The 12751-nt window shown below is 32.1% G+C and overlaps 1 protein-coding gene across 1 annotated transcript; it reads left to right on the top strand.

Moving 5' to 3' along the window:
- The first annotated feature begins 2937 nt into the window (after positions 1-2937).
- On the top strand, positions 2938-3970 carry LOC122291659. Its single transcript, XM_043099498.1, has one exon. The coding sequence runs from the start codon at positions 3426-3428 to the stop codon at positions 3939-3941; it is 516 nt and encodes a 171-aa protein (XP_042955432.1). The 5' UTR covers positions 2938-3425; the 3' UTR covers positions 3942-3970.
- The last annotated feature ends 8781 nt before the right edge of the window (positions 3971-12751 follow it).

Here is a 12751-nt window from a genome sequence, read left to right as displayed (position 1 = left end):
GTCGAGGAACCCCCTTGGCATTAATGGTTAAAACCAATCCGAGCCACGGACTAATCCAGGTTGAACCATCCACAAGAAGGGCTGTTTGCTGTTGGCTAGCCTCCAAGCTATCTCAAAAAACTCTGCTTCACTTAAGGCCGTTAAGCTCTCAAAGCTTGCAATATGGATTCGAATTTCGGCCATTCAATGGGCATTTAAAAAAAGATCTGAACCTTCCCAAGCCACAAATGACCTTTCGGCCCACATAACATGCAAGGTTTCGGGCATAATGGATTGGGCCGAAGCAAAAAATTAGGTCCACCAAAAATATATTTAAAATCTAAAAACAAAGGTTGTTTCTTATAACTTCACAACAACACCAAACTCACCCTTAGCTGTAAAGTAAATTTAATGAATTTCTAATAATCCACCGCTATTATCAAAGTGGAAACAATTGATCCTTTGAATTCATCATTAACATCATTATCCACAAATTGGCAAATCTACCACCCGCATGATTGCAATAAGCACGCTCTGTGACAATGGGAAGCATCATAGACGGGCATGATCATAGAAAACAAAAAAAGAAATCATAGACGACATCAACGTCTGTGAATGCGTGGACCTTTCTTATTGGTTTATCCCATAGCATCTAAAATAATTCAATACAAAGCAAGTCCACGTACTTTAATACACAACCATCTGAGTTCAAATTAACTTTACGAGGTACTTTAATTTTCCCTACGAGTGCCTCCGAAAATGTATAGTTTGAAATAAATAGAAAAAAAAATTAAAAAAAAAAAAGAAAAGCTCAACTGTTCAATAGTAAAAATGTATGGAAGTAAGAAAATGATAGACATACAATAATTTTTACAACTCTCTATACAACTGTGTTTTAAATGAATGATATTTTTATAAAATAATTTCTAAAAGTAACATCATTTTATATAATTATCTTTATTTTAAAACATAATTGTATACAAGATTGTGAAAATGATTATACAAGTATCATTACTCATATTAAAAAAAATATCAATTTTTATCATATGTTTTATTATTTCCATTCGCAACTATTATGTAACATACATAAAATATGGATATTAAAGACCACAAGATTTAATATAAAGAACATTAGATGGTTGCAGCAGAATATATAAAGTCTTCTTCGTTTCGCCTGAAATGAAAAATATTGTAAAATATGTAAATTTTGATCGTTGAGTTTTTGAAAATCACTAAAATTATGAAAGAATATCTCAACTTTTAGATAGGACAATGTTAGAGGAATAATGATAGGGTTACAATTCACTTACTATCCATCTACTATTATTTTTATATTTATTTTTTTTTAATTTTTTATTTTATTTAATGATTAAGAAAGTGAATATTAGTAAAGTTATATATATTTTTTTAATAATTAAGAATGTTAAAAAATTACTTAAAAAATAATAATAAAATTTGAAATGAATTAAAATTGTAAATAGGTAGTAATAAGATAATAACCTATCACCACCCATGTTAGAGTAGCTACTAAACGTGCTCATCAAAGGGCGGCCCGCCCTTGGTTGCATGGCCCCGTTGTACTTTCCTCCTAGGTTTTCCATGCTAGCTTCTTTTCTGCAATTTGCATCTCCATTCTCCCTCTTTAAAGGATCTAAATAGAGAGCGGAAACTGTCAATTTGTAATAACTTTGAGAATACCTAACACCAATCATGTTAAAACAAACGTTAATAAATGTAAAAACTTATAATGGTTAAAATAACAAAGAACTGTGAATGAATGCTGCTATATTAACCGACCTCTTATACTTATTATTTATACATAACATATTTCTTATATAAAAAAATTAATAGAGATGTAATATGTGAGATGTTAAATAGAATTATTCTTAAAATATATTTAGAATAACTCAATTAATTTTATAAAAATAAAATAAAATATATATATATATAATATTGAGTGTAGAATGATGAAAAGCATAACCTATAATATTTATGATAATGCTACTTGTCCCAACATGAATCTCGACAATTTTTTTTACATAATGATTAATAAAGTATTTTTAAATAATATTATAAAAAAATATTAAATATATAAGGATATACCAAAAATGAATAAAAAGAAAAGCCAAGTAAACTTATTGAGATACATCCTCGAACTATACCATCGGTTGGCGCAAGCCAGTTTGGGTATTGAGATACTTTTTTAAGCACTTCTCAACCTTCTTCACTATTATTTATTATTTTATTATTAATTTTTACTTACTTTTTATTACTATTTATTATTTTCTATTACTATTTAATATTTTATTATTATTTTTTATAAATTTTTTTATTATTATTTACAATATACTTCAACATTTCTCAACATTTAAATCCAAACTGCAGAGCAGTTCGACAACCACACATAGGGCTCCCAACATTGTTTTTTTACTTTTTTTTTATTTATTTTTTAACACTTACAAATATTTAAAAAAAATTATAATATCGTTAAAAAAAATCTTACTTTAATTATTTAAAAAAAAAACTGTAGGGGCGCCGTCGGTGGCCCACAGGTAAGAGTAGCATTTCTCTTATCTGTGTCCGTAAAGTACGAAGGAGACAACACGTAACGCACGATGTTTTTTAATTACTGACGCTGCTCAGTGCCTTAATACACCACCTTTCTTTGTGTTTTTTTTCGTGTTAAGTATATTATATTTATTTATGGGGTGTATAAATACTGTATAGATATTTTTTTTAAATTAAAATGTATTATTTAAAATTTAATTTTTTTTAATGAGAGTTTATATTTATTTATTTTTTTAATAATTGTACTTGTATACTCAAAATTATATCTACCATTTCTCCATTTTTCTTCTTCTTCTTCTTCTTTTCTTTTATTTTTTTATTTATTTTTTAACATCTACCATTTCTCTTTAAAAAAAAACAAAAACAAAACGAAACGAAACGGGATTGAATTTTACTTAAAGGAAGTTCAGAAATTGGCCAGCCGTTGGAGTTGGAAGCCGACGGTGGTAAGGGCAGATATTGGCCACCTGTTGGAGTAAGGAGCCGACGGTAGCTCCTGGTTCAGATGAGCTCAGATCTTTCAAGGTAGAATATGTGATGAGGCAGTTGCGTGATAAAACCGTAAAACTATACTCAAGGTTGCGAATAGACTCTTGTGCGTCCAATAAAGCAAAGCGTAACCTTGTCCTAACAAACATCATCTGTACCTCTCTGTTGTTGTCTTATTCCTTCTTCTTGTCTTTTATTGCTTTCTTGGGCCAAAAATTGCAGCATCAGCTGTCAAAAGCCACTCTCTGTGTCTGCAATTTTACCACTTCCCATTCTAGATCCAACTACCCACCCAAGATCTAAAAAAAGCTTCTCCGATCCGGAACCCTACCGTCCGATCACTCCCGAACTCCACCCCTTCCACCTTCCGATCACCCTCATCTGCCACAATGACCACTAGCATCCACGTCAGCGCCCTAGACGGCATCGTAAACGTGAACTCCGTCTTCACCTTAGCCGTCCTCATCGGCCTGGCCTGGAACCCTACCGACCCCAACAACAACCTTATATCGGAACCCTCCTGCAACCCTGGCCCTTCGGTTGCCGAAGACCTCGTCGCCTTCCACGTCTACTCCTTCAGCTCTTTTCTCTTCTCCAGTCTCATCGCCCTGGGTCTCAAGCAGGCCATCCGGATCACCAAGAGCCCCGCCTACCACCCGCCAGTAGAGTTCCTCGCACACATCAACCGGTCTCTCCTGCGTGTCGGGATGCTGGTGTCGGGTGTCGGCTCAGTTTTCGGTTGTGGATTCTTGATGCTGGCTCTGGTCAACGTGGTCCAGATCAAGCTTGGGACTTTGGCTTGTGGAAGCTCACAAAGCTTCGCAGCTGTGGTCCCGCTCGTGATTTTGGTCCCCATTGGGCTTCTCGTGTATGTTTGTATGGTTTTGTACGCTTTTACTCGCTAGGTTAATGTAACTTTTTACTTTCTCTTGTCTGTTCTTTTGTAATTTATGCGTATTGTTGGAGTTTCTTCGTCTAAAGTCTAAACTATGGAAAATCATGCACAGAAGATACGCTTAAAGGCTGTGAGCTCATATTCCGATTCGTCTAATATTGAAGTTTTATCTCAGGCACACTGAATTGTAGATGACTTGAGCTTCTGCTCATTTCATGAAAATTCTCGTCGTTTAGCAGTTTGTAGTTAATTATGGAAGCTTATGCCCATCATGTATTAAGTTCTAAAAATTTTAAGTATTTATGGTATTGAGTACTTAATAATTTTTCATTTCATGAAAAATTGGCACTCATAAGACCCCCAGGTTGGAAGGCGAGGCAAAAAGTCGAGGCCACAAGAGACCAATATCTAATTAATTATATGGGATTTAGATTGCACGATCTGTAGTAGGGATGCTCATATATCGATCTGAGGTCAGGTCGGTTTGTTGGGGGGGGGGGGGGGGGGGGGGGGGGGGGGGGGGGTTCCAAATTAGGGGGGGGGGGGGGGGGGGGGGGTTCCAAATTAATTAACCTCAAATTTTGGCATCAGTGGTCAGGGGTGAACGCAACTAATGTTTCTTAGACTGGGTTTGAGAGAATACCAACCAGCTTGATACTAATAATTTTCACAATTTTTTTTTTCTCTTGTAAAAAATGTGATATATGAAATATAGATTATTAAGAGTACTAGTATTGGGCTCAACAAAATTAAATTTTAGTTAAAAAATAACCAAAGTACAAAATAAAGTGCTACAATAGGCTCAACAAATATACAGTGAATTTAACCTTTGGCTATATGGCTGGCCAAATTTATTGAGTGAAAGAGACTAGCAAAAGTTCAAAATCAATATTTTACTAAAATAATGAAAGATTTGTTGAATCTATTATTTGGTGTTGTAAAAAGTGACTAGTTAAAATTTGTAAAAGTGAATTTTTTAGCTAAAGTTTGTTGATGTCACTACTAATGCTATAAGAGTGTACAATCGAATCTGAATAATTTAAATTGGCCATAACCAGATCTGGATACAAATTCTAAAAACCATCTGAATTAATCCGGAAATAATATAGGCGGATAACTGGATTCAATCTGGATATCCAGATATTAGTTTTTTCCTTTTCAGCTATAAATCTGGATATCTGAATTGTAACAGGATTTAATCCGGATTTATTAATCCTAAAAAAAAACTGTTTAAACTTTAAAAAATATTTTTATAGCATTTTTTTTAAATTATAATATCATGTTTAAATTACCCAAATTTAAAAAAATAATAATAATTTTAACACTTTTTAAATTTTTTTAAATAAAATAAATAACAATGCAAAATAAATGCTGTTGTTGTTACATGACAATATAAAATTTTCATTTACAAAATAAATTATTGTTGATCATCAATTTTACTCACTTCTTACTTTTGGAAGCTGTTAATGCCATGGTCATAGAGGTAATGTTCATTGTTGATACTCTTATACTAAGAAAAGCTAAATTTGGTGGTTTTCTTGATAGCTTTTTATTTTTTATTTTTTATTTTTTATTTGTGAACAAAAGATCTGTTCCTTAAGAGTTTGTTACATTTTCTCTTTTGGGTCTTACTCTACACATTTGATTTTCATTGTCTGAATTGAATTAACTGGATCGGAAGTAAAAGTTTTGTTCCTCTCGTTTTGGAAGCATGGATTATTATATATATATATATATATATATATATATATATATATATATATATATATATATGTATTAAAAAAAAAGTATCCGATTACAGATACCAAGGTTGCAAAACCGGATCTGTAACAGAATCCAAGTTTATCTTACCAGACCGGATGCACCCCGATTTTGGATTTCGAATTGGACTAAAAATAAAAAATGGTCTAGTTTTACACCCCTATACATAATAAGTAGAAGAATTCAATTAGTTTAAGAATAATAAAATAAAAATAACTATAGTGTGTGGTATGTATGGATGATGAGTAGTACAATTTTTAAGAAAATAATAAACTTACAATTTTTTAAAATGAATGGTAAATATATAAATTAAAATTATTTTTAATAATGAATAATTGTAAAATAGTATAAATGTATCCTAAATAGATAAAATATCCCAAGCCCACAATAGGCTTATCCCAGGCCCACAATAAGTTTATAAGTCTAGTCCAAGATGAAGGGTCTCCACTAGAAGACAATATAAAGAGGAAGGAAGAAAAGACAAGGAGGGGAGAAAGGTTGATAAAGAAAAGGTGTATGAGGAAATGGAGAAAAATGACATAAAAGGAAAGAATGTGACGTAAAGGAATAAGTGACTGAAAATAAAAGGGGAAAACCAAACAATTTGAGGAAGATTTTGGAGGTTTTCTTTCAAATGACTTTTTGGCCAAGCTATGGCTCCAGCTTCTTCTACCTCTCAACTAGGCCTCTAGTGATAACATCTCTTTCAGAAGATAGAGCTTTGATCTTCATTGTATAGTGAGGACGATAGATTGTAAAACAAATATATTATAGTGGATTTTTCCAAACGTCCTATTGATATAGCATTATACCAAACTACGTAAATCTAAGTGTCTATCTCTTTTATTTTCTCTGTATATATTTTTTGTTTACGGCCACAGATATATGCTCAGACATCATACAGCCACATCAGACCACTGTCGAGAGCTCCAAACCATAATGATTGAGGTCCTGATCGCCACAACTAGTTCGGAATGACTCTTTATCCCCTTTCGACTTGTGGTGTTATTTTTAAATATTAACAATATCATTATCGGTTTAAGCAATTTTTAAAATATTTTTTAAAATATAAAGCAGGTAATAATAATAATAATAATAATAATAATAATAATAATAATAATAATAATAATAATAGCACCCAAGCATTACCTAGATTGCGAAACTTGTGCACCCATAAATTTTCCAAAACCCACATCTCGGGTCACTCGTCCTCTTAACCTTCCAAACTTTCAAAAAGTAATTTATCTTCAGTTCAATTACTTGATATATCCTTTCAAAATAAATAAATAAGTAAATTAAGACTTGACATAAATAGATTCTTTTGGACCTTTAATTAAAAAAAAAAAAGATAATGAATAAAACAACTCACCATACCGAATCAAATCTATAAATGCACAAACTAAGAAAGAATTAAATTGACCAAAATAATAACCACAATAAGTACGGTGGCTGCCCACCTAACTTTGACCCTAATTGCCCATCGACATATATTAGTTTCAAGAAGCATTGGGGACACCGATTATGCCCGCAGGCACAACATCATCGGAAATACAGCTGTTTGAAGGAACGCTCTGGGGCCATGAGAAATAAATGAATGCATGAAAATGTTGTACTAAAACGTGGGTAATCACTAGCCAAAATATACGTATAGATGGAGACCTGAACCTCAATTAATAGCTCATTTACTTGCTATATTGAGTTTCCATGTCTATCAAGCATACTGAGATTTGAAGATGAATAATTCTAATTTAGATATGTGAATAACCAAGCTGTCCAAGAATTGGCTGGAGGTGCACCCTTGTTACAATTAAGCAAAGATTGGCCTTCTCCTTTAACTCTGAAATTCTATCTTTAATCTCCTGCCCTTCTTTTTCTACCATCGGTCTCTGATAATCTTATCCACCACCCATCTTTTCAGCTCGCTCTCTAGTCATAGCCCAACCTTCCAAACATCTGTAACGTACTTGGCATTCACCTTTTGGTCAGTGAAACTAGGCATCCTCGCAGATACTCTCTAATGTTGAATTCGAACCACGGCTAGTCCAAAAGACACCCTGCACCAGCACCTTCTGTTGGTGAGCCCATTTGATAACGCGGCCCCTTCCATCCAGAGTGTCGAGGAACCCACTTAGCATTAATGGTTAAAGCCAATCTGAGCTACGGACTAATCCAAGTTGAACCATCCACAAGAAGGCTGTTTGCTGTAGGATAGCCTCCAAGCTATCTCGAAAAACTCTGCTTCACTTAAGGCCGTTAAGCTTCCAAAGCTTGCAATATAGATTCGAATTTCGGCTATTCAGTGGGCAGTTAAAAAAAAAAAGATCTAAGCCTACCCAAGCCACAAATGACCTTTCGGCCCACATACCATGCAAGGTTTCGGGCATAATTGATTGGGCCGAAGCAAAAAATCAGGTCCACCAAAAATATATTTAAAATCTAAAAACAAAGGTTGTTTCTTATAACTTCACAACAACACCAAACTCACTTTTAGCTGTAAATTAAATTTAATGAATTTCTAATAATCCACCGCTATTATCAAAGTGGAAACAATTGATCCTTTGAATCCATCATTAACATCATTATCCACAAATTGGCAAATCTACCACCCACATGATTGCTGTAAGCACGCTCTGTGACAGTGGGGGAAGCATCATAGACGGCATGATCATAGAAAACAAAAAAAATCATAGACGACATCAACGTCTGTGAATGCGTGGACCTTTTTTATTGGTTTACCCCATAGCATCTAAAATAATTCAATATAAAGCAAGAAAAATGTATAGAAGTATGAAAATGACAGACATACAATAATTTTCACAACTCTCTGTGTTTTAAATGAAGGATATTTTTATAAAATAATTTATAAAAGTAACATCATTTTATATAATTATCTTAATTTTAAAACATAATTGTATACAAGATTGTGAAAATGATTATACAAGTATCATTACTCATATTAAAAAAAATATCAATTTTTATCCTATGTTTTATTATTTCCATTCGCAAATATTATGTAACATACATAAAATATGAATATTAAAGACCACAAGATTTAATATAAAGAACATTAGATGGTTGCAGCAGAATAAAGTCTTCTTCGTTTCGCCTGAAATGAAAAATATTGTAAAATATGTAAATTTTGATCGTTGAGTTTTTTGAAAATCACTAAAATTATAAAAGAATATCTCAACTTTTAGATAGGACAATGTTAGGGTACCTACTAAACGTGCTCATCAAATGTGCACAAACAAATGAATTTTTTTTTTTTTTTAAGCATTTTTTAAACATTCTTAATCATTAATAATATATATATAAATTCACTAATAATTATTTTATTAATTATTAAAAATAAAAAATAAAGATATATGATTAGACATATTTGAATCACACTATCATTTTCCTTTTAGATAATATGAATACCATACTTATCCGGTGGAAGCACGGTTGAGCAATGCACAGGTTAGGTGCAAATCCAGAAAATTTTGTGGAAGATCCGTAGTTCGTAAACTCACCAAACGAACCGCAGTGGACCCAAAGGGAGGGAACGTGAATCACGGCTGGAAATGGGCCATAAATCGAGCAAGTTTCGGCCCCAACTAAAAAGAATCAATCTTAAAAATACCGAAAGAAAAGAACCTCGTATGTTTCCTTCCCCTCCTCGTGCTGGCAACTCCCCCTCCAGTTGTTAAAAAGTTTTTTTTTTCTTTTTTTTTAAACCCAATATTACGAGGCGTAGCGTTGCCATGTTTTATTATTCAATTTATTCCATATCCATACCATAAGCGCACATCCGTTCTAATAGCATTTTTATTAGAACCATTTAGTTAATATCAACAGTTTTTGTATTTGTCTATTCCATATAAATTCAATCCCTACATTAGATTAGTCATTTATTATCTATATAATAATAAAATAATATTAAATTAATATTTAAAAAAAAAAATTATTTTTCACATTTTATAATTTTACTAATTTAATATATTATATTATAATTAAATTAAGATTAAAAAAACATATTTCAAAGGTCATTTAATCACTTGAAATGAAATTGTAGAATATTTTAATATTTTAATTTGTGAAATAAAAGTGTAGAATACTTTAATATTTTAATTGGCGAAATGAAAGTATAGAAATGAAAATGTAAGATGGAGAAAGTAATATTTTAATTTTTGATGAAAGAAAGTGATCTTCTATCTTTAGCTAATGACTGTAACAAAAATATAAATTATTTTAGATTTGAAAAAATATAAAATGTGGGTCTTTTTTACACAAATAATTCAAATTTTGGCCAACATTCTCATTTGATCAAGTCAATGATGATGCTCTAAGAGGTTAATGGTTAACTTTAAAATTTAGGATTAGTTTGGTTACACAAAATTAGCTCATTCCAATGTTAGTCTTTTTTATACAAATAATTCAAATTTTGGCCAACCCAATGAAGATTATAATAAATAATTTAACCTTTTCAAATCTTAAAATAAAACTAATATTAAAAATTATATTATAATAATATTTTATTTAACTTTTAATAAAATATTTCATCTCATCTCATCTGAACTGTATAATATTCTCGTTGGGTTTGACAGAAGTTATTGACTGTTTTTTCTGTTAGTGATGAAGAAAATATTTTTTAATGGTATTGTGATTATTTAAAAATATTTAAGACAAAAAAAGGGCCAAATAGGCAAATAGACTTATGTTCATAATGAGTTAATAAAATGAAAATTAAAAGTTAAAAAAATATTATTAGAATATTAATTTTTAATATTATTATTATTTTAAAATTTTAAAAAATTAAATTATTTATTATATTTTATAAGAAAATTTAAAAAAATTAAATTAATAAAATGAAATCATTCCTTTAGAATAATTCCCTACAACCAGCACGACAGGTTTCATGATTTCTTTCAGTTGTACTTACCTGCTTAAACATCCGATTTGAAGCCATTTTATTTATTTATAAATTAGTTTAAACAAAAACATTAAGCTGAAACCGTACCCAGTTAACTATAATAAAAAGAAAACCAACTGTAAAGCACTCACTGTTCCAAATTAACCATTTCTGAAACTCGGAAACATCACCTTCAGTTCTGAAAAGTGAAAGATAACCTCGATGGCAAACACGAGTGTTGTATTTCAAAAGTAATTATGCAACCATAATTTATATTAACACTATTATATAATTTATTTATTTTTGTTTAGTCTGTACAATGGCTAATACTAACGTACTCATTCTCCTTTTCTTTACACCCGAAATATATGGGCAGCGGAATGGAAATTGTGCCTATTGTGTACGTGTGTGTATGCAAGACAAATGTCGTTGATTCATGCAATCCATAAATCGAAACCGTACATAAATTGATACTTGATATGACCCGATAACGTCTTCAATTACAAGGGAAAACGCAAGAAAACAATAAATAAATAAAAAATCTCATATGCAACGCTGCTCATCCACACACATAAAGAGATAATTTAAGATTAATGAGAGAAAAATATCAGAGTTGATTCAGTCAACATTGCACTGCGTCTGCAGCACCAACACTACTACCAAAGCTGTCTGCAGTTACTTTTCTTCTCTCTGTTTTTTATTTTTATTTTTATTTTTTTATTATTATTAACAAAGAGAGAAACGGGAAACGCAAGGGCACAGTCTCATCCTTACGATCAAAGGAGGGCCCACCAAAATCAAGCAAACACGTACCTCAAATTTCAACCCCATCGCTACTTTACGCTGAAGGAATTACTAATCATGCTCCGATTATGGTCCTTTTCCTTTTAGCTTTAACAAATCTGGCGTTCAGTCTCGTCGTATACGATAAAATATAGCACTGTTGGTTTGTAATTTTAACAGGAGAATTGTTAGCAAAGATTAGATAATGCAGGAATAATGCTTGTAACTTAAGTTTGGACTTTGATTTTCAAAGATAGCTACGCAGCAATTATTCATGGATTGAGTAATTCCACAATCAAAGTGGCTCCCATCACCCATGTTCTGCTACCCAAAGATAATACTTTATTACTCGCCTGACCGGGGAAGTCATAACTTTACAACTTTACTTATTAGCACATATAGGAGGGTCATAACTTCGAGCTTTTCTTATTACTAAAATCTTTCAGGAAGGGGATATTACAAAAGACGCTTGTAGTTACACCTCAAGAACAACCTCAACTAAGAGCACTCACAATGGCCTTTTTATCTTATCATTTAAAATATATCATCAAAACCTACTTTTTCTATTTTATATACTGACTTTTACAATATACCATACATCAGCTTATCTATTTTTTCTTTATATCATTTAAATATTATATTTTATAATATTTTTTATTCATTTTCAATATTTCCTGTACCTATCAATAATATCCTCGTCTCTTTTAATATTTACAATATATTCCATCTTCTTCCCTGCTTCTATCTCTTCGAAAACCAGAAATCACAGAGAATCTGAAACTCGTGACTTTACCTACCTCCAATCTACTAAAATTGCCTTCAAATCCATACCCAACCCCACCACTGTCCCTTCCTCAAATCCATGGCACTATTCTCGTCATACCCATCACCCCCTTTGTTTCCAACCAAAGCAAACCCCACCCTCATCTCACACTCCAAAACCCACAAATACAATCCCGCCAAATTAAACCAGTTTCACTGCAAACCCATTTCTAGCAACCCTTCAGCTTCACAAACCCTTCATTTTGAGCCTCATAAGATGAATTTTGGATGAGATCATGGAAGATTGCCCAGAAGCTAGAACGGTGAATGCTAGAATTTACGAGAACGGGGAGGGAAGATGACGCCAATCACACAGTGATTCTTTCGTGAAATAAGATGAATTTTAAATGCAGAGAAAAAGAGAAACCGTGGGAAGTCGAGGAGCGTTGGAAGCCTCTGGTTCTGTCTTTCGCGCCAGGCAAAGAGAAACCGTGGGAATGATGAACGAGGGAGAGGGGTCTGAAATAAAATAAAGGAAATTTGAATAAATGGAGAAAATCAACGCACAGAGGAAAGAAAATGAATTAAAAAAGTTTACATTTCTGAACAGTTTCATGTAGATG

Source organism: Carya illinoinensis, chromosome 1, assembly GCF_018687715.1.
Source record: "Carya illinoinensis cultivar Pawnee chromosome 1, C.illinoinensisPawnee_v1, whole genome shotgun sequence".
NCBI lineage: Eukaryota > Viridiplantae > Streptophyta > Magnoliopsida > Fagales > Juglandaceae > Carya > Carya illinoinensis.
Note: the sequence above shows the minus strand (reverse complement) of the source record. Positions and strands in the feature narration are given on the sequence as shown.